Source organism: Xenopus laevis, chromosome 5L (genome assembly GCF_017654675.1).
Source record: "Xenopus laevis strain J_2021 chromosome 5L, Xenopus_laevis_v10.1, whole genome shotgun sequence".
NCBI classification, from domain to species: domain Eukaryota; kingdom Metazoa; phylum Chordata; class Amphibia; order Anura; family Pipidae; genus Xenopus; species Xenopus laevis.
In genome coordinates this window covers 168,898,766-168,920,768 of record NC_054379.1, presented here as the reverse complement: position 1 = coordinate 168,920,768, position 22,003 = coordinate 168,898,766, and the positions used below count along the sequence as shown (strand labels likewise).

Sequence of the window (22,003 nt, the reverse complement as noted above, 5' to 3'; positions counted from 1 at the left end):
TGGCTGATAGGAATGTTTTCCCTCCAGACCGACAATTAAATCATACTTTTGGTCTATGGAAACCCTTCGGATGAGGACTTCATCAACGACCCAATATGGTCCTCATCCAAAGGGATTATTTAATTTCTGTACATTTTAAATCACATATCACTTGGGCAGGCTGTTAGAAAGGCCTCACTCAAGGGGTTTCAAATGACTAACATGTTCCAGAACCAGTATTTTATCAGTGTCCTTGTAATGCTACAGTCTGGGCAATAAAATAGGTCACTAGCTCCATGCCACCAAGAGTCAATTGTACTGGTACTGTTCATCTCCAAGGGATTACTTTAGCCATTTTATACATTCTTCATCCAGCTTGATGACCGTAGACCACTAGAGCAATAAATATAAATTAATATATCTGATCATGTGCTGAATTGGAATGGGTCCCAATAAATATAAGATATTGAGCAACTCTGCTTTTTCTGGAAGTACCCCGGAATGCATTTGTTAAATGTAAACAATAGGCTCAGACCCAACTTGGCCCAAATCATCATTTTCTTTTTCTGAACCACTGTTAGCGGATACAATCACAGTTTATCATTTTCAAACTATAAATTGTGGTTTGTTCAGGAGACCTGACTTGAAATCCTAATCCATCACCCCAGGCCTACAGGCGGACGCAAAAGGTTAAAGGGAGGAACCCCTTGTTCTTCTGGCAGAGGGAGCTCTGGAATCTACACAAAGCAGATGTTCCACTTACAATAACATACAGCTGCATGGAATAACCTCATGCTGATGACAGCTTTAAGAGAAGTTAAAGATTCTGTCCATATTGCTGGAAGTAGATTAAATAAAAGTGATTTGGGTTATTAATATTCCGAAGATTAATGGGTGTGAATATAAACACACGCCACATGTGAGTCATATCAGCCTGTTTCTTTCTTACTGGGGGCATTTATCATATATTTCCTGATACTCATGAGGCAAAAATGGGTATACACTCAGGCTCAGAGCTTAGGACAATAATTATATTCATAAATATACACTGTATTATTGAGACACATTATATAACAATGTTGACCATTACTGGAGGAACCAAGCTTTCTGCTCATCAAAGCGCACAGCCTTAAGGATCATCAGGATAGGAAAACAGAGTATACTGTATCTAGTTAAATGAATAACGGTCTTTATGATGCTAGTGACCCTTTAAATTGAATCTCTCTATACAGTAAGTTGTATGAATAGGTGACCAGAGCCTAGAGTGATCTAGTGGAAGATCTCTCCTTACTCTTCTGTAACGCAGGGGAAGCCCTACCAGATCTTGTCTTCACCGGTACCCGTTTGGGGCAGGATTGACATAAAACCTACTTACTTTAAAAAGCAGAGCTGATCAGTGAGGTGTAGATAAGGATGAAGCTGAACTGCAGTCAAAGAACAAGCCAAAAGTTTATCACTGGTGGCAAGGACCATGGTCAGCAAAACATGGCTTTGGCCAAAACTCAACCACAGACATAGTAAGGGGTAGGGCCCCTTTTGGAGGTGAGGGGTCTATGGTAAGGATTATGATAACAAATGTCCTCCAAACTGGTGGTAGATCTCCCTGAGAGCACCAATGCATGCACAAATGTCTTGTTTTACAATAGACCTTGCATAATGTGAAAGTCACACCAATCACTCTTTATGTAAGAGTTGAATCCTAATTCAGATCTTCAGTGTCAGACTGGCCTGGCAATATTGGACAGCTACAGGTTGCAACTAATAGATTTAAACATTTGCCCTGACAGTCAGGTTCTCTTGGAGGGACCTACATAGGAGGTCAAACCCAACAACGAATTTCTTCAAAACGAATTTTGAATTTCTTCAAAAGGCTGAAATCTTAATAGATGTCAAGGAACCCAGCGAACATTTGTTTTACCAACCAAGAACCCTTTACCCCCTCATGAGACGTCCTGACACTGATGAGTAAAGTCTTCCCCCACTAATGATCACATTGCTGCAAATAGATGGACTCAGCACGTCTGTCAGTAAAACTGAACTGAAAACATAACTTTAATGATGAATAAATAAAAAATAAAGCGTAAGTCATTCGTGTGGAAGAATCTGATTGTATAGAATATCACGGTTATCTCACAATATATAAGTGTAATCAAGTCCAGATACACAGGGATAGCCTGTCTTCCATCCTCCCAAAAACCTTGACGTATTTCTTTATACAACTGCAGAAATTGTAATTACAGAGGGGCTGCCGAGCACATAAAAGAATATATTACGTGTCCTTTGAGACTCACAAGAAAATGATTTCATAGAAGATTTGAGAAATATTCAGTTTGGAATGAGGTTCAGCCGAGGGGTGTGAGAGTGAGTTTTATCACAGCTGATAGTTCCGTATTGACCAACTGGAATATTATATAATTTGCCAGAGGGACGAGAGACGGAGTGTGCGCCATAGAAATAAATAAATAAACTCATTACTAGCCATTAAATTTGGTACACACGCCAATACTGCTCAACATTCCTATGGACTTCACAGCAGAGTTGGGTTAATTCTTCATGCGTTCTTCATGTGCACAGTAATTCCTAAATTACCTCACCCTCTTTTATAGCACAGTCATTATGATCATGTCACGTTATAACATAATTCAAGCATTACAGGAAATATGGCTGCCCAACTTATACCTGCCTATACCAGGCAAACCCCCCCCCCATAAACTTATTGTACTTAGAGCCCTGGTCTGAATAAATCACAGGATCCCAGGATCCAGTGCAGAATCTAGAGAGATGGTGCCTATAGTAACAGTGGATAATAGTCTCTGGGAAGGGAGTGTGACTGTGGGATAACAGGTATAGTAGGGAGAGATGATGCCTATAGTAACAGTGGATAATAGTCTCTGGGAAGGGAGTGTGACTGTGGGATAGCAGGTATAGTAGGGAGAGATGGTGCCTATAGTAACAGTGGATAATAGTCTCTGGGAAGGGAGTGTGACTGTGGGATAACAGGTATAGTAGGGAGAGATGATGCCTATAGTAACAGTGGATAATAGTCTCTGGGAAGGGAGTGTGACTGTGGGATAGCAGGTATAGTAGGGAGAGATGGTGTCTATAGTAACAGTGGATAATAGTCTCTGGGAAGGGAGTGTGACTGTGGGATAGCAGGTATAGTAGGGAGAGATGGTGCCTATAGTAACAGTGGATAATAGTCTCTGGGAAGGAAGTGTGACTGTGGGATAGCAGGTATAGTAGGGAGAGATGGTGTCTATAGTAACAGTGGATAATAGTCTCTGGGAAGGGAGTGTGACTGTGGGATAGCAGGTATAGTAGGGAGAGATGGTGCCTATAGTAACAGTGGATAATAGTCTCTGGGAAGGAAGTGTGACTGTGGGATAGCAGGTATAGTAGGGAGAGATGGTGTCTATAGTAACAGTGGATAATAGTCTCTGGGAAGGGAGTGTGACTGTGGGATAGCAGGTATAGTAGGGAGAGATGGTGCCTATAGTAACAGTGGATAATAGTCTCTGGGAAGGAAGTGTGACTGTGGGATAGCAGGTATAGTAGGGAGAGATGGTGTCTATAGTAACAGTGGATAATAGTCTCTGGGAAGGGAGTGTGACTGTGGGATAGCAGGTATAGTAGGGAGAGATGGTGCCTATAGTAACAGTGGATAATAGTCTCTGGGAAGGGAGTGTGACTGTGGGATAGCAGGTATAGTAGGGAGAGATGGTGCCTATAGTAACAGTGGATAATAGTCTCTGGGAAGGAAGTGTGACTGTGGGATAGCAGGTATAGTAGGGAGAGATGGTGTCTATAGTAACAGTGGATAATAGTCTCTGGGAAGGGAGTGTGACTGTGGGATAGCAGGTATAGTAGGGAGAGACGGTGCCTATAGTAACAGTGGATAATAGTCTCTGGGAAGGGAGTGTGACTGTGGAATAGCAGGTATAGTAGGGAGAGATGGTGTCTATAGTAACAGTGGATAATAGTCTCTGGGAAGGGAGTGTGACTGTGGGATAGCAGGTAAAGTAGGGATATATATATATATATATATATATATGTGTGTATGTATTAGTTTAAGTAGTGATTAAGTAAACAGGGATAATATGAAATATGTATCTTGTATCATTTATTTCAGAACATACTGTACTGTTTCTGGGTTCCATATGTGGTTCTGAAGAGAGAGCCACGGGATAGGAAACTGTTTTGCTTGCTTGTGATTATTTCCATCTGGTTGGGTTTTTGCTTCTTTAGGAGAACATAAACACACAGATGACTTGATAAGGTTCCAATCTTACTCATTGAGTATTAGGAATGGATCCTGCCATATGTTGCTGAGCACACACTACAGTAATGTTCACGTCCTTTTCAGCAATTTTGCCTTTAGTTTCCAATTGGTTTTGCAATGTGCCATTTATTGGGTGGTAATCTGACTTTCTCTTTAACTTACACATAAGTGTTTGCTGGTTTTTATACAAAGCCCTCACTTTCTATAGGGAACAGTAACACGGGACATCTCTGGGGGGTTTGGGTTCCACAGAAAGCTGCTGAATAGTTCCTCCTAAATACATGGATTGTGTTTGAATTTGCACTTTCCCGGCCCATCGCAGTAACTGACTGCTATAATTTATCATTGGGTTTCTGGAATCACTGGTAGCAGATCTGCTTACTGAGCTAGTTTAGCTGTTGGACAGCTCCTCCTGGATGTCCTACCCTATTGGTACCTTAACCTACCAAACTATGCGGGTGTCACACCCCAACAATGTGGAACAAGATAGGCATACAACACACTTTATTAGCAGGGTTCAAACAAAAAAGGTTGTGTGCTCCAGGGTAGCAAGTTTTTGGAGGATAAGGAAGCAAGCAAGTACCAGTTGAAATCCACAAGTTGAACAGATCACCCCCTGTTAACTGCACATAATCCTCCAGCAGGGAGAGTTCCCTCTGAACATCTGCACATTAAGGGGGTTATATATAAAATTCCGAATGCCAAAAACTATGTTTTTTCTTTACTATAAAATCCAAATTATTTTACCTTGAGAATGGAAAAAGTCTGAATCCGAAAATCTGGCATCTCAGACGTGCTGAGGTTTCATAGAAGTCAATGGGAGAAGTCCTGATCTGCGCTGGGTTTTGTGCAAAAATCCGAAGATTTAGTTGTTGGGGAAAATCTGAAAAAAAAATCGGATTGTACAGACGGAAAATCCCAAAAATTTGTAAATAAGGGGAAAACACCCATGTGGATTTGGTCGGAGTAGTTTTCAGAAAATAATGAGATAAATTCAGACTTTGATAAATGGGCCTGTAAAAGTTCATGCACCCCTCCAGCTTTATGCAGCCCTCATAAGAGGACCGCAACGTGTCTTTCTACTGCAGCTAAACTCGGAAGAAGAAGTTCCCAGGAGGGGCGTCCGGCTATTGACAGGGTGGGTTCATATTCTCAGCTCTTGACTGGTAAGTCATTATTATGCGGGCACATTTCAGTGGCCCAAACAGCAGGCACTTCTTCTTAGCATTTGTCACATTGGGCATCCAGACAAATGTAAGGATCTCTGCAGGGTGTTGGAACCAAGATTTTATGTAAGACCATACTATGTAGAACAGAGGGTTTCTGGATAAGACAAGTGTTAATCATATGTGTACCATTCTTTTACTGGCTTACTCCTGGGATGTGACCTTATACTGTCAGTAATCTGCTTGTTACAAAATAATCCTTAGGTATAAAGGCAGAACCATTACTGTTAGTTCCTAGCTCAACTCTCAGGGTCTACTACGTGTTGTTTATCCAGTAGAATTCCATTTTAATGCAACATACTAATTATGAAATCAGTCTTGATGTTCACGATGATTAACTTGACCTGCCATCTTTATTACTTCAGCTGGGTGCCCTCCCAAAGCCTCTCAGCTAATTCTAAGCACCAAGAAGTTGGCTCCTGGGCAAAGACCATAGATGGAATTGAAGTGTATTGTTGTGTCTGACACATTCTACTCACCTTCTGATAATTCTACTTCATCTCTATCACCACCAAGAGAAATAAAGCAGTTGGCTCATATAAATGTCCTATGCCCATGTAGTGCCCACTAATAAGACAAGTGTTTTGTATAGGACGGCTCACCAGAGGGGTAACCTGTAGGGCAGTGCCCACTCATGACAATATAGATATGCAAAGTAATGAGACAGAACAATCTATTGTATATCAGAATCTTTGCCAATGTAATTTACTGAACATTTATAGAGTAAAATCCAGAGGAAACAATTGGTGAAGATAAATCATGGATTTAGTAATGGTGCTTAAAATTATTTTCCCTTGGATAATAAGTGCCATTGCCAGAATGTGGGTGATTTATTCTAAGAGAAGGAGTCTAGCCGCAATGAAGGCGGCCAAGTCTTGTATTTACTCAGGTTCCTTTGAACTCTCTTTCTAGGAAGCTGAAGATCTTGAGCTCAATTCTATTTCAGCTTGGTGCCATCATATTCCATACATCTCAAGAGCTTTCCAACTCAGAGAACCAGTGGGTTCCTATATGACAAACTACTATGTAAACATTAAATGTGTTTGTTTTGCCTTTATCTTTCGCTGTCTGTGGCGGGACAAGGATCTTAAAGGGAAACTAGGCCGGAATATTGAAAAAAAAGGAAAGAACATTTTATATTTGCATCTGTATGGTTATTATTATATACCACATATATATTTTTTTATATGGTATGGTCTAAGCACCATTGTGTTGTGTTGTGGAGCCTGACATTACCTCTTGTGTAAGTCAATGCTCTGATTAATGTTTCTTTATGTGGGAGCCAGGAAAGGAATCCCAGACACAAGTTCCAGGCCTGACATCAGTTTATACTCCATTATAGGCATTTGTATGTCGTCCAGGCTCATTTTGACTAATTTCATGCTCTAACGAGGAGTTAAGCAAATTACCAGATGAATTTTAATTATGCTGCATTGCACAATATTACTCCCAACTACAGGCTTGGAAAGGCTAAATTACAGCGTACTGGTGGATAAATAGGCAGCTGGCGCTGGCAGTTGGACTCGCTTGTATAGGAAATAAGCAGTTTAGCTTGAACTTGTTTTGCAAGCTTTGTCTCTGTTTTCTGTTGTACCCACTGTTGTGACTTATGTATATTCGTATTGTACAGGTATGGGACCTGTTATCCAGAATGCTCAGGACCTGAGGTTTTCTGGATAATGGAGCTTTCCATAATTTGGATCTTCATACCTTAAGTCTACTAGAAAATCATGTAAACAATAAATAAAGCCAATAGGCTGGTTTTGCTTCCAATAAGGATTAATTATATCTTAATTGGGATCAAGTACAAGCTACTGTTTTATTATTACACAGAAAAGGGAAATCATTTTCAAATATTTGGATTATTTAATTATAATAAAGTCTATGGCAGATGGTCATTCAGATCTTTCTGGATAACGGGTCTCCGGATAACGGATCCTATACCTATACCTGTATACCTATATGAAATATAGATTTCACAATTCACTACAGCCAGGTAAATGGATAAAACCAGGTTCTTTTCCAGAGATGAAACTGAGGCTGAGGGGAATGACTCTAAACAGGCCCATTAGGGCAATGCCACATGGTACAATTGTTGTCCTTCTCCAACAAAGACAATAAGACATTGGAAAATACCTTGTGGGTATTTGAATCCCAGAAAATTACATTTCTACATTCTACATATATATTGAATTTCATATAAGCTTATTCATTTATAATGATCTGAAAATGAAAACAAACAGGAATAAAAGCCCATCAATAGATTACAGATGGAAGAGCTTGGCCGTACTGTACAAATACACAGATTTACGTATAATAAGGGACTGGATGTATTACAGACCACCCTCAAGCTCCAGGAAACCTCTACTGGCTCTAAGTTTCATACGTCTCATGTTAGGGTTAGGGTTATGGTTAGGGTTAGGGTTATGTGACTTTTACATTCATACCATGAACTTGACTTGTCCATAATAAACATTGGGATAGAGTGAGAAGGAACTACACTGGGTGTCTCTATAGCCATAGAGCAAGGAATCCATAGCTCTAACCCCTCGCTGCAGCCCATATGGCACCCACAGCTTTTGTGTAGGGGAACGATTAAAAAAAATATTGCCAAATAAAACATTCACAAACTTTATGAAGCACGATCGTCAGCCTGCTCAATCCTCCATAAGTTTATTTGGTTTTAATCACAAGCTTTTGGATGGCTGGAGCAAACACAAGCTATTTATGTGCATAAAATGACAAATATAACCGGACACCTATAGGAATGGATTGGAAAATAAACTGATTTCCATGAGAAGTAGATTAGGTAAGGAAAGCACAGCTGGGAATATGACCTATAAGAAGGTTTATTTGTCTTGAATTATCCTTTATATAAAGAGAGAGTTATGAGCACAGACTTACAGTATCCAGACTTGTTTTTATATGTGTGAGCTGCCATGGTGTTTTTAAGCAGAAAATTCTAAACACAAACTGAATGACAAAGCTGCAGATATGAATACGTGATTTCTTGTCTTTTCTTAGTAAATTATCTATTTATTGCTACCAATGGTGTTTTTCAAATGTGGTCAGGATAAAGGGCAAAATTGTTGTGTTCAGAGAATACGATATATATAAATTAGACTTCGTCTATAGACCTTCAGCTGTGGTCCAGTACTTCATCAGCAGTGAAATGGTTTCTGGATGCACAACATGGGAATAAAGAGTTGCAGTCTAGATTTATCATCTCTTCCTACTGTCTCCAACTCTCCATTTTATTCGGCATTCACCATATTTTCTTACTGTCTCCTTGTCCTACAGATGCCATCTTATCTTACTATTTCTATCTTCTCTAATATTTCAATCATGTTCTCCTGTCCCCATCTTTCCCTACCTTTACCACCGTGCCCTACAATCTACATCTTGTCCTGCTGTCTTCATCTTCTCCTACTGCCTCCATTTTCTGGTACTGTTTCCATTTTGCCCTACAGCCTAAATCTTGTCCTACTGTCTCCATTTTGTCCTACTGTCTACAACTTGTCATACTGTCTCTACCTTGCCCTACTGTCTTCATCCTGTCCTACAATCCACATCTTGCCCTACTGCCTCTATCGTGCCCTACTGTCTCCATCTTGTCTTACTGTCTCCATCTTGTCCTAAATTTTTCATCTTGCCCTACTGTCTCCATCTTGTCCTACAATCCACATCTTGCCCTACTGTCTCCATCTTGTCCAACTGCTTCTGTCTACTCATACTGTCTCCATTATGCCCCACAGTCTACATCTTTCCCTAATCTCTCCATCGTGTCCTAATGTCTTCATATTGCCCTACAGTCTCCATCTAGTCCTACTGCCACTATCTTGCCCTGCTGTCTCCATCTTGCCCTGCTGTCTCCATCTTGTCCTACAATCCAAATCTTGCCCTACTGTCTCCATCTTTCCTTACTGTTTCTGTCTACTCGTACTGTCTCCATTTTGCCCCACAATCTACATCTTGCCCTACTCTTTCCATCATGTCCTACTGTCTTCATCTTGCCCTACAGTATCCATCTTGTCCTACTGTCTCCATCTTGTACTAATGTTTTGATCTTGCCCTGCTGTTTCCATCTTGTTCTACTGTCTACATCTTGCCCTACTGTGTCCATCTTGTCCTAATGTTTTTTTATCTTGCCCTACTGTCTCCATCTTGCTCTACTGTCTACATCTTGCCCTACTGTGTCCATCTTGTCCTAATGTTTTTTTATCTTGCCCTACTGTCTCCATCTTGCTCTACTGTCTACATCTTGCCCTACTGTCTCCATCTTGTTCTACTGTCTACATCTTGCCCTACTGTGTCCATCTTGTCCTAATGTTTTTTTATCTTGCCCTACTGTCTCCATCTTGCTCTACTGTCTACATCTTGCCCTACTGTCTCCATCTTGCCCTACTGTCTCCATCTTGTCCTACTGTCTCTATCTTGTCCTACTGACTCCATCTTGTCCTACTGTCTCTATCTTGTCCTACTGACTCTATCTTGTCCTACTGTCTCTATCTTGTCCTACTGTCTCTATATTACCCTACTGTCTCCATCTTGACCTACTGTCTCCATCTTGCCCTACTGACTCCATCTTGTCCTACTGTCTTCATCTTGCCCTACAGCCTCCATATTTTCCTTTTGTTTCTCTATTTTCTTCATCCTACCATTTGCCTTCACCATCACATTCTTGCTGAAAATACTAGTGTTCGTGTCCCATTTCTTCTCATTTACACAGCATACTAGCTGGCAAGGAAGAAGGAAGAGGTAGGGAATGTGCAGTTGCAATTGAGAGCATCACTCTTCTTGACATTATATTGCCATTGTTCCTCCTCCAGCTGGACATGTATTTCTGAGGTTCATATAGTGCAAACATTATTCAAACTGTGGAGTGTGCTCCCTTGGGGATGATTAGAAGCCTGGTGGGCAGCCAGGTATAAATAAATAAATAGTGCCTTTGCTTCAAAGCTTGATCAGGCTACTGTGTCATAAATTGGTGGGGTCCACTTTGTAGGGTGTGGGTTACAAATTGGTCTTTTTTGTCTTGCCTAGTTCTCAAGCATGGAAGGGGTCTACCAGGTTACTAACATGAAACGTATACAGTGGCACAGTTGTCTGTTCTGCGTTGTGTGCGGTGTTGTCGTATGTGAATTCGCATCAATGTTTGTTCTTTTTGTCTGCGTAACATCACAATTTGCTTTCTCTGTAATGATGATTTTAGTTCATTCTCTCCTTACTGGAGTTAAAGTTGTCCTGTTAAATATTTTTAGAAAAGAGATTCCGAGCACAATTGGTTGATGACACTTATCACATGATCATAAAAGGAATTTCCGTGACCGAATATCAAAGAATTAATACTGAAACCTAAGATCTGTTGGACCATGGCAGCAAAATGTTATGATTCCTGTTTTTGCAGTTGTGGCCTCAGCAAATTAAAGCTGTCTCTGGATGTTGGAATAACTGCCTTTATGGACTTGCTTGGCAAAAAAATGCAAATTGTTTTCTTTTTATTGGGACGTTTAAGAGGAAAATGCATGAAATGACTTACTGTGGGCTGGAGAGGGATTAAGATGCACTGAGGTGGGTTTCCTCTACTAGCGTGATGACAGTGATCACAACGGGTCACAATGATTTAAAGTTGTGTCTATATTTGCTGTAGCTTTGTTTCGGCAGTTTTCCCACCATTCCATCTTCCTATTCACAACTCCTGTGATCGGGTTTCCACTCTTCCAGCTAAAGCTTTATTTTATTTTCCTTTTCCTAATCAGAAACAAATACCCACAAATAAGTACTTATTCCTGAGAGTGTGTGTATATGAGGTGTGAATGACTGTCAGTAATGCCTGTCTAATGGGCACACGGATCAACCCTCGGTTATTTGGCATCATCCCATTTATTCTGTAGCTGCCGGAGTTCTAGTAATAAAAAAAGTGCCGGTTTTATGGCTGTAGCAGTGATTTGTTCCACAGGCTGGAGTTACATTAGCAATTATAATATAAAGAATTGCCAGTCCAAATAAATACACAGCATACAGGACCCTGCTATAGTTCCAGGGGTACCCAGGGCACAAATAAGTACTCACCCCAAATCTCCCCCTAACTGGTCTTCAGGCTGGGCCCCCTTAGCTCATAACAAGGTTACAGATATATAGAAACATTGGGGTGTCACACTGCTATAGTTCCAGGGGTACCCAGGGCACAAATAAGCACTCACCCCAAATCTCCCCCTAACTGACCTTCAGACTGGGCCCCCTTAGCTCATAACAAGGTTACAGATATATAGAAACATTGGGGTGTCACCCTGCTATAGTTCCAGGGGTACCCAGGGTACAAATAATCATTCACCCCAAATCTCCCCCTAACTGGCCTTCAGACTGGGCCCCCTTAGCTCATAACAAGGTTACAGATATATAGAAACATTGGGGTAACAGTCACCCTGCTATAGTTCCAGGGGTACCCAGGGTACAAATAAACACTCACCCCAAATCTCCCCCTAACTGGCCTTCAGACTGGGCCCCCTTAGCTCATAACAAGGTTACAGATATATAGAAACATTGGGGTGTCACCCTGCTATAGTTCCAGGGGTACCCAGAGTACAAATAAGCACTCACCCCAAATATCCCCCTAACTGACCTTCAGGCTGGGCCCCTCAGCTCATAACAAGGTTACATATATATAGAAATATTGGGGTGTCACCCTGCTATAGTTCCAGGGGTACCCAGGGTACAAATAAACACTCGCCCCAAATCTCCCCCTAACTGACCTTCAGACTGGGCCCCCTTAGCTCATAACAAGGTTACAGATATATAGAAACATTGGGGTGTCACCCTGCTATAGTTCCAGGGGTACCCAGGGTACAAATAATCATTCACCCCAAATCTCCCCCTAACTGGCCTTCAGACTGGGCCCCCTTAGCTCATAACAAGGTTACAGATATATAGAAACATTGGGGTAACAGTCACCCTGCTATAGTTCCAGGGGTACCCAGGGCACAAATAAGCACTCACCCCAAATCTCCCCCTAACTGACCTTCAGACTGGGCCCCCTTAGCTCATAACAAGGTTACAGATATATAGAAACATTGGGGTGTCACCCTGCTATAGTTCCAGGGGTACCCAGGGTACAAATAAGCACTCACCCCAAATCTCCCCCTAACTGGCCTTCAGGCTGGGCCCCCTTAGCTCATAACAAGGTTACAGATATATAGAAACATTGGGGTGTCACCCTGCTATAGTTCCAGGGTACCCAGAGCATAAATAAACACTCACCCCAAATTTCAGACATCAGTTGGTGAGACAGTTGTACCCTCTTGTACAATATTCTAACCTGACTTTCCCACTGAGATGTATCAATTCTATCCAAACCAACAAGACAATTCTAATTTGTAGACTGTTCCAAAAATAATTTCGGTGGGTCAGTGAGGTCAGAAATAAAACAACTTTAGTAATAAGAAAAGGTTCCGCAGGGAAAACATTGTAGAAATTGTGTGTAATTGTGAACATATGGAATGGATCCCGTGCTGTGTGCGGCTGATTCCGCTGGCAAGTGATCCATAAATCTGCTTTGTGTTGTGCACATGGGGGATTGTGTCATACAAAGAAGTGCCTATAGGATAAGAAGGTTTGGGCAGGGCAATAACATTGCGTGTCTGGTGTCAACATTACAAGGAGAAATTATAAGCAGAATAAAAAGATGGATTGTGGCAGGATATAAATTGTGCTTGAAATAATCAGGAAGGAGAAGTTTTGCCAAAATAAACACAAGAGTTTCAGAAGTGTTAGTTTTGCACCTGATCCCCCTGTAGTGAATGTCTCGCTCCCGGCCCAACACTGCAGGAATGAATGGACAGAACCTGGATTTAATGGGAACAGAACCCACTCTGCTTCACATCTCTGAAATAAGAATCTATATCAGTTACACCCACGAGTGAACTGAGGATGTCACTAAATCATATCCTTTTATTCAACAGTAATAACAAGTAGTGGCTGGTTGATCTACTTAATTAAACAATTCCATTAATTATAAAAATAATAACATATATATGTTTTGCTAAAATCCTCAAATCTAAAATGTGTGCTGCTCAATAGATACATCCTTAAATATATATATATATATATATATATATATATATATATATATATATATATATATATATATATCCAGGGAGAGAAGATCCTTGCTGTATAGAGTCCAATTCCTCACCAGTTTAATAACAAAAAGAAAAAAGGGAGGAACAGTCCTGAAGAAGATTCCCAAGCAATTGTATTAGAGGTTACCAGATTTTCCTGTTAGTAGAACTCCATGTTAACAAAACCCATATTTCCCTTACATCTTAGGAACCCCTAGAATAACTCAGTGTTAACAAAACCTATACTTCCCTTACATCTCATTAACCCCTAGTAGAACTCAGTGTTAACAAAACCTATACTTCCCTTACATCTCATTAACCCATAGTAGAACTCAGTGTTAACAAAACCCATACTTCCCTTACATCTCTGGAACCCCTAGTAGAACTCCATGTTAACAAAACCTATACTTCCCTTACATCTCAAGAACCCCTAGTAGAACTCAGTGTTAACAAAACCTATACTTCCCTTACATCTCAGGAACCCCTAGCAGAACTTCTTTTTAACAAAACCTATATTTCCCTTACATCTCAAGAACACGTAGTATAACTCAGTGTTAACAAAACCTATACTTCCCTTACATCTCAGTAACCCCTAGTAGAACTCCATTTTAACAAAACCTATACTTCCCTTTCATCTCAGGAACCCCTAGTAGAACTCCATGTTAACAAAACCTATACTTCCCTTACATCTCAAGAACCCCTAGTAGAACTCAGTGTTAACAAAACCTATACTTCCCTTACATCTCAGGAACCCCTAGTAGAACTTCTTTTTAACAAAACCTATATTTCCCTTACATCTCAGGAACCCCTAGCAGAACTTCTTTTTAACAAAACCTATATTTCCCTTACATCTCAAGAACCCGTAGTAGAACTCAGTGTTAACAAAACCTATACTTCCCTTACATCTCAGTAACCCCTAGTAGAACTCCATTTTAACAAAACCTATACTTCCCTTACATCTCAGGAACCCCTAGTAGGACTCAGTGTTAACAAAACCCTTACTTCCCTTACATCTCAGGAACCCCTAGTAGGACTCAGTGTTAACAAAACCCTTACTTCCCTTACATCTCAGGAACTCTTAGTAGGACTTAATGTTTATAGAACCTATACTGCCCTTACATCTCAGGGACATTCAGTAGAACACAATGGTAATGGAACCCATCCTGCTTCACATCTCTTTTATCTCAGGATGCCCTAGTTCGGTGTATAATCTTGACAACACCCTACTCAGGAATCCCGAATTCAGGATACAGTAATGTCAGAACTCATCCTGTCCTTAAAACTAAAGAACAGTTAGTAGCACAGAATGTTAGAAGAGTCTGTTTTACCATTATCTCTCAGGAATACCAATTGGGATTATGGCAGACTCCATCCTATTCTTACAACTCAGGGACACCTAGTAGGACACAATGTTAACAGAAACATCCCATGTCTCTTTAATGCTCACTAACTTAATTTTCTATACAAGACAACATCACAAGATGTTTCAAGAGATTATTTTTCAGCCGAATGTAGAGTCAGCCGAAATAAAGCTATGGTTTCAAATTCATTATATTAATAGTTTAAAAACTGAAAACTAAATTTCAAAAGTGCTTAAAAGGGCGATCTGAGCAATTTTACATTCATACAGGTTTACTTTTCCTTTAATTTGATAAAATCACTAATTGAGGACAGTTTTTAATAGAAGGTGAGTTTCTTCAGTAAAAACACAAATTTTCATTTTTAGCTAAATATATAGTTAGTTTGAACAGCTGGAACATAGCACAATGAGATAGTATTGATATATGTTCTAAGTAGGCTCAACCGCTGATATCCGCCTCCCCCATGTATATCAGGCCTTATGGCTACACACAGAGAAGGGGTTAATAGCATCCCAGCAAGTCACATAACACTTCCACTTCTGGTTTATACATTGCTGGCACGGCGCCCGGTTACATTAAAGAATATGCCGTCCCCTTATGTCAATAAACTCTTTCATATAAGAAAATAATATTTAAAGGTTATTTCCTTTTGCCTTATTCCCTGGGTTCTCTCTCTGTCTCTCTTGTAACTAAACACAAGTTGGCTACTCAGAGATCACCCACATCTTACCCGCGTACTGCTGTCAGGTTGGTCAGTGCTGTCAAATAGGAACCAGGGAATTCCCAGGAATTGTATCTTGTCAAACACAGACACAAAGTAACCTGGAGCAGCTTCTATTAACTGGTATAATAAGGGGCCGATTCACTAAGGGTCGAATATCGAGGGTTAATTAACCCTCGATATTCGACTAGGAACTAAAATCCTTCGACTTCGAATATCGAAGTCGAAGGATTTAGCGCAGATAGTACGATCGAAAAATTATTCCTTTGATTGAACGATAAAATCCTTAGAATCGAAGGATTTTAATCCAACGATCGAAGGAATATCCTTCGATCAAAAAAACTTAGCCAAGCCTATGGGGACCTTCCTCATAGGCTAACATTGACTTCGGTAGCTTTTAGATGCCGAACTAGGGGGTCGAAGTTTTTTTTAAAGAGACAGTACTTCGACTATCGAATGGTTGAATAGTCGAACCATTTTTACTTCGAATCCTTCGGTTCAAAGTCGTAGTCGAAGGTCGAAGTAGCCCATTCGATGGTCGAAGTAGCCCAAAAAAACCTTCGAAATTCGAAGTTTTTTACCTTCGAATCCTTCACTCGAAGTTAGTGAATCGGCCCCTAAGTGTAGCCAAAGGAATTCTATGGTTCCATCTGCTGGATGGATGTCATATTGCAGCTAAAGCATACAACGTTATATAGCAGTATTATATTCATCCAGCAGGAGGTGCTATATAATTCTTTTTGCTACACTTAGGGGCAGATTTAGTAGGGTTTCAGTTGTGTTTTCAACAAAAAATTCTAGTTTTTGAAGTTATTTTGGAGTCAAACAATTTATTTTTCAGATTAAAAAAAACAAACACCCTGGTAATAGCTTCTATTCCAAAAATACACAGTCTAAAACCTGTCGAGGTCATGTAGAAGTTAATGGCAGAGGTCCCTCCAACCATTGGAAAATGTTAATAGCCTTTATGATGTTTGAGTTTTTTGGAGGGTTGTTTGAACGATTTTCTCGGCGATTGAAGTTTTTTCCTTAAAATAGAAACCTTTCAAGTTGTGAGTTTATTCGAGATCTATAAAACTCTAAAATTCGATCTCTGATAAATAGCCCCCTTAATGTACCAGTGTGGCATTTTCATAACATATGCACGGAATAGCTTGATGCATGCTGGGAACACAGATAATGGGGCGATGTGTGCAATCCAGAGCTTTCTCTTTAAATCCATGGGCAAGATTCAATTCAGTGAGAAACGGGTTTATCACATGAAAAGTCATGGACGAGATTTAATTTGAGATGCAATTCAATTCAGAAAAAATTATCTCACGGTTTATCCCGTGAAAACTCCATTGAAGTCTATGGAAACAACTGGAACTAAATTTGGTATCCAAATGCCAAACAGATACAACCGATTGGGTCAAGAGCCAAGTAGTCGTATGTGAGTTGTAAGTGAAGGAGGAATGTGCTCTTTATCATCTGCAGATGTCCTAGTCTTTCACCTGAAAGGGACATCATCAGATTTCTGTTGGGACAGATAAACTGAGATCAGATAGAAGCATAGGATAGGGTGGTGAAACTGCCCCCTGGGCCACTTAAATGTCTAGATGTTCAGGAAGTAGAGTAAGAAGAAGGTGATCAAACTGCTCATCCAAAAATGCTAATTTTTGGCCAGTCTTACAGCTGAGAGCACCAGAGTGTTAACTGCACTGGAGAGACTGAAAATAATAATTTGTTGCTTTTGTGAAAGTCTTATAAGTTTGAGGTTAGAGGAGATGGGACTGTGATGCAGAACCTCTGGATATTTAGAATTTGTCGGAAAGGTCCAACCTGCAGTCCTCCAGCTTTGGTTCAAGATTAATGTGGTGTCAGGGTATCAGGCTCCACTGCTGATGGCCTCAAGCTTAACATGTCTCTCCCACTATTTAAATATTAAAAAAATGGGGCAGTTTAGGCAACAGTCCTTCTTCCCCAGCTAAGCCCATTTATGGCCTCCATTTCCCCATCATGCAGAATGAATGTATACAATCTATATGCAAATGGGCCAAAACAAGTGCCTGAATTTGTAATTCATTTTCAATTACTCAAAAAATCTCTTGTATCGCCTCACCTTGAGGAGGCCCTGCGCATTGATGAACAAATTGGTAAGGGCTGAACTTCCATTGCCAAAACAAGTGAGGTTTATGTTCATGGGAAAAGATGGAATATTCAAGTGTGGGACATGTGTGCAATGTAAATTATTATTACAATTCTCTTAAATAGGGGTAAATGATTGTGATATTGTATTATGTGGCCACTTTACCTATATCATATATATCCTTACATAGTGTCCATGTGGTCTCCTTTATATAGGGGAGGCCACACAAATTATACTTACTGGATTCTCACAGCACAGGTTGAGAATTAAATGGAAACATGTTACTCATCTTGTAGTAAAACATTACATAACAAATGCACACAGTCATAATTAAATACCGTTTATGGTATTAGAACAAGTCCCTAAACCACTTTGAGGTGAAGGAAAAGAAGGGTTGGGTTTATACAACTGGATCAAGATTGTTTGTTTGACTTTTAGCTTGAAATGCGACCTCCTCGGAACTGTATGTTTCCAATTGACTTTAAACCTTTATTTTCATTTACCATCACATCTGCCCAGGAAATCACTGGAAGAATCCCATGTAAATAAAATGCAGGACTCTCTGTAATTGTGTCCGGTTCAGGATTGAACAATAGAGGGAGATGAGTGGACAGCTGTTCTAAAATAAATTGTATTTTCTGGCTCCTTGCAAAAAAACAAAACAAAAAGTAATTTGAGCTTTTCTTATATTCCCCTGAACTCTTTGTTACTGAGAAGTCAACACATGACAATGAGAATATACAAATATACATACCTATATCAATATTTGTCAAGTGTTTATAGCAGTTTTATATTTGAGGCTCAATGAGCAACTCCCCTATTTAGTAAGGTGCCCAAGCATTGCTGTCCAATTGCTCGGTCTTTTGTATTTTTGTTTTGTAAAGCCCCATTTTTTGGCCGCAGGTTGTTAGTCTATGGAAGGTCAGTGCAGAAAAGATACCATTCATTCTCTTTTTCTACTTCTTCCAGTTTCAAGACCCCAGAGTTCTCCTGAGGATGTAAAAGTTCTAACCAGCAACGTGAATCGTTTAAATGAAAGCTACCGAGACCTCCAGTTCAAGCTGATGCAGCTCTCCTTCAAGGGAGACTTCATGGAACATGTTTGGAAGCTGCAGGATCTGTTCCAGAACCATTCCGACTCACTTCTCCAACTCACTGAATCTCTCCATAAATTAGAAGAGAATCTTCAAAGCCTTCAAGACATGGCCACCAAAACTGATACAATTACCACAAACCTCGGTGCCAATCTCAACCATTTAAGTGACTCTCACCAGTCAGAGGTTTATCGTCTCTCAACAGATTTTAACAGCAGTAGGTACATGTGGAACCATCATGACACTTTATTGAAGGAGATGTCTTCAAAAGCTGAGGGACTTAATTACCAAATAAGTGAAATATTGGGGACGCTAAATGCAGTCAATGCAACTTTTACCTATGATATAGGAATTCATCATACAAGGATTCAAGATCTTCAGGGTCTCATAAACAATGTGTCAGAGGAAACGAGGCACATGAGGCTTCTACATATTGTTATGGAGCAACAGTTAAAGCACGAGATGGCTCTACTGAACAATGTGACAGAAGATCTGAGGCTTAAAGACTGGGAACAGTCAATCACCTTAAAAAATATTACTGTCATAAGAGGTAGGTTCTTCACCAGGAACAATATATATATATCAATTCCATATTATAGGTCAATGTGGAACATGAATAGTACCTAGCAACCAGGCAGCAGCCATAGGGCAGGCGTTAGGGATAGGATGGCATTGTGGCCCATGTCTGCTGCTCATGTAATTTGCACATCTGAAAGACGCACAATTTAGGTAATGTATGGGAGTGGGAAGGAGGGCACCTCCATAGTTTCCAGAAAGCACCAACCTGAAAATAAATACAGGACTTTTCTTTTAATATGAGAATGAAGCTGGGGCCATTTACTGTTTACCACTTGCACTAAAACACAGTGGTCTTTGTAGACTTTGCAGAACATCCATTGAGTAGCTTAGGCATGTACAGGGAGTCATTTGATTTTGTTGATGTTGACGTGTTAATGTTGTTGATGTTCTATAGTAAAATTCCTATGCTTGTCCCAGCATGAGATAAATCAGTGAGGTGTGGGACTTCTTTCCTGTCTTTTCTTGTAGAGAATTGACCCGGGGATTCTCCCCTTGCCCTACCTAATTCTGCACTGAAGGTAATTATACCTGATGCTGATGATGCCTCTTTGAGAATACACTGCCCCATTTGCTCCGTCTCTCATTGATATGAGTATTACCTTGAAATCCAGAGGGAGTGTTGTATCTAGGTGTGTCTTGCTACTACTGTATTTTAGTCAATGCTACCACAATACCCCTAATTACATAGAACAGATCTTTGCAGTGTGAATTTACATTATTGGTTTCATGTTTGTATTGGAACTTTAAACATCAGACTTTGTTATCTTTGAATAGACCCATCAATATATCTGGGTGAATTCTCTCATTGCTGATGCCTGAGGTGATGTTTATGTGGAAGAAGGATTCTGCCAGATTTGTTTAAATGTAAAATATACACAGATCCTATAGCAGGGATATCATCAGGAATGGGCCTCATATTCACATGCATACACATATTGTCCTCTATAGTGTCATTGGGTCCTCTATAGTGTCATAAAAGACCACTATAAATTGGCATATTCCTGGAACATGGTGCAAACCACATGGAAAGTGGTTTTATGGTAGACATGGCATGTGGACAGAATATTTGGACACCTGCCCGTGTCTAAACTAATTCATTTGAAATTTCCCCTCCCATTGCTGCTATAACAGCCCCTAATCTTCAAGGAAAGATCCATCCAGATGTTGGAACATTGTTGGTGGGATTTTCTTCCATTCAGCCACAAAAGCATTAGTGAGGTTGGGCACTAATGTTGGGGATCGAACCTGACAGTTGGGGTTCCCATTAATTTGGTTGGGTTAAGGTCTGTGCAGTTAGGTTCTCCCACTTCTGTCTCAGCAAATCCATTCTCATTGGAACTGGCTTTGTGCATGGGTGCATTGTTGTGCTGAAACAAGGACGGTCCTTCCGCAAACTGTAGGAAGAAGGAATTGTCAGGAAGGTCATTGTACCCTTTAGACTTAAGTTATCACAAGAACCAGGGGTCCAAACCGTGGAACCATGGAAACAGCACCAGATCGTTATTCCTCCTCCACTAAATGTTAAAGTTAACATGCATCAAGGCAGGTAGTGTTCTCCTGACATCTGCTCAACCCACAGCTTTCATCATAAGTCCAGGTGGTCATATGTAATTTGTCACACATTTCCACTACAGAGTCCATGATGCTGGCCTTTATACCACCACCACTTATACCAGCACTTGACATTGCACATGGGAATGTTTTTGAAGGTTTTGAATACAGTTTTGAACTCAGTGAGGGTTCCATCTGAGTGGGTGACTTTTTAGATGCAGCACGCAGATACTTATAGTTATATAGCGTTTCTCAACTGGATGTCCCTGCTGAAGATTTTCTTATAATATTTTATCTGTGTCTGCTTCTGACTGGTGATGACCTAGAGGGAACCAGGCCACATATTGTAGTGGCTTCTTTTTAGGGTTTTATGATACAGTAGGAAGGTTATGACTTTGAGAAACAATAAATAATAATAAAGAGGGGACAATGACTAGGCTAAGCCAATCCACAATAGGAGATGTGTCTGGGATACACTGAAGAGGAGTCTCTTTTCCAGGCCTGAACCACTTATAAGAGATTTGGCATTATACGAAGAGATAGAAAATCAGACAGATGATGGAACTTTTTATAGCGCTGAAGCAATCTTTTAATAACAGGTTCTGGAAACATTTATATAAATGAGGCCAATAAATCCAGCATGGCCTCAAAAGTGTTGATTCATGTTGGTCTGAAGGCTTCTTGTTCCAATGATGGTTTCTGAGAAATGTTGTTTATTAGGAAATACCTGGCACTTTGTTTACTCTGCAGTTTAAGAAGAAAATAAGGATGAAATTATATCCAGTGTAATGGATCATGCACTTACAGTGACGTGTTATTTATTACGATTGCACGTTTCCCAAAATAGATTGGGGTTGGCTGTAACAACAGTTTGATATGATTATAAGGCAACAAACATCTGAGCTCATTAGTTATTCATTAAAGAAACTTGGCGTCTACCTTCCCTTGAGAGTTTCAATTCTTTTACA

General features: G+C 40.2%; 1 protein-coding gene across 2 annotated transcripts in view; it reads left to right on the top strand.

Annotated features, from left to right (window-relative positions):
* Positions 1-22,003, top strand: part of LOC108716290 (scavenger receptor class A member 5) — a 124,722-nt gene that overhangs the window by 42,704 nt on the left and 60,015 nt on the right. For both annotated transcript variants that reach the window (XM_041563654.1, XM_041563653.1), the window contains exon 4: positions 18,781-19,455. In XM_041563654.1, the coding sequence (XP_041419588.1) occupies positions 18,781-19,455 (675 nt within the window). The remainder of the gene's footprint in view (positions 1-18,780; positions 19,456-22,003) is intronic.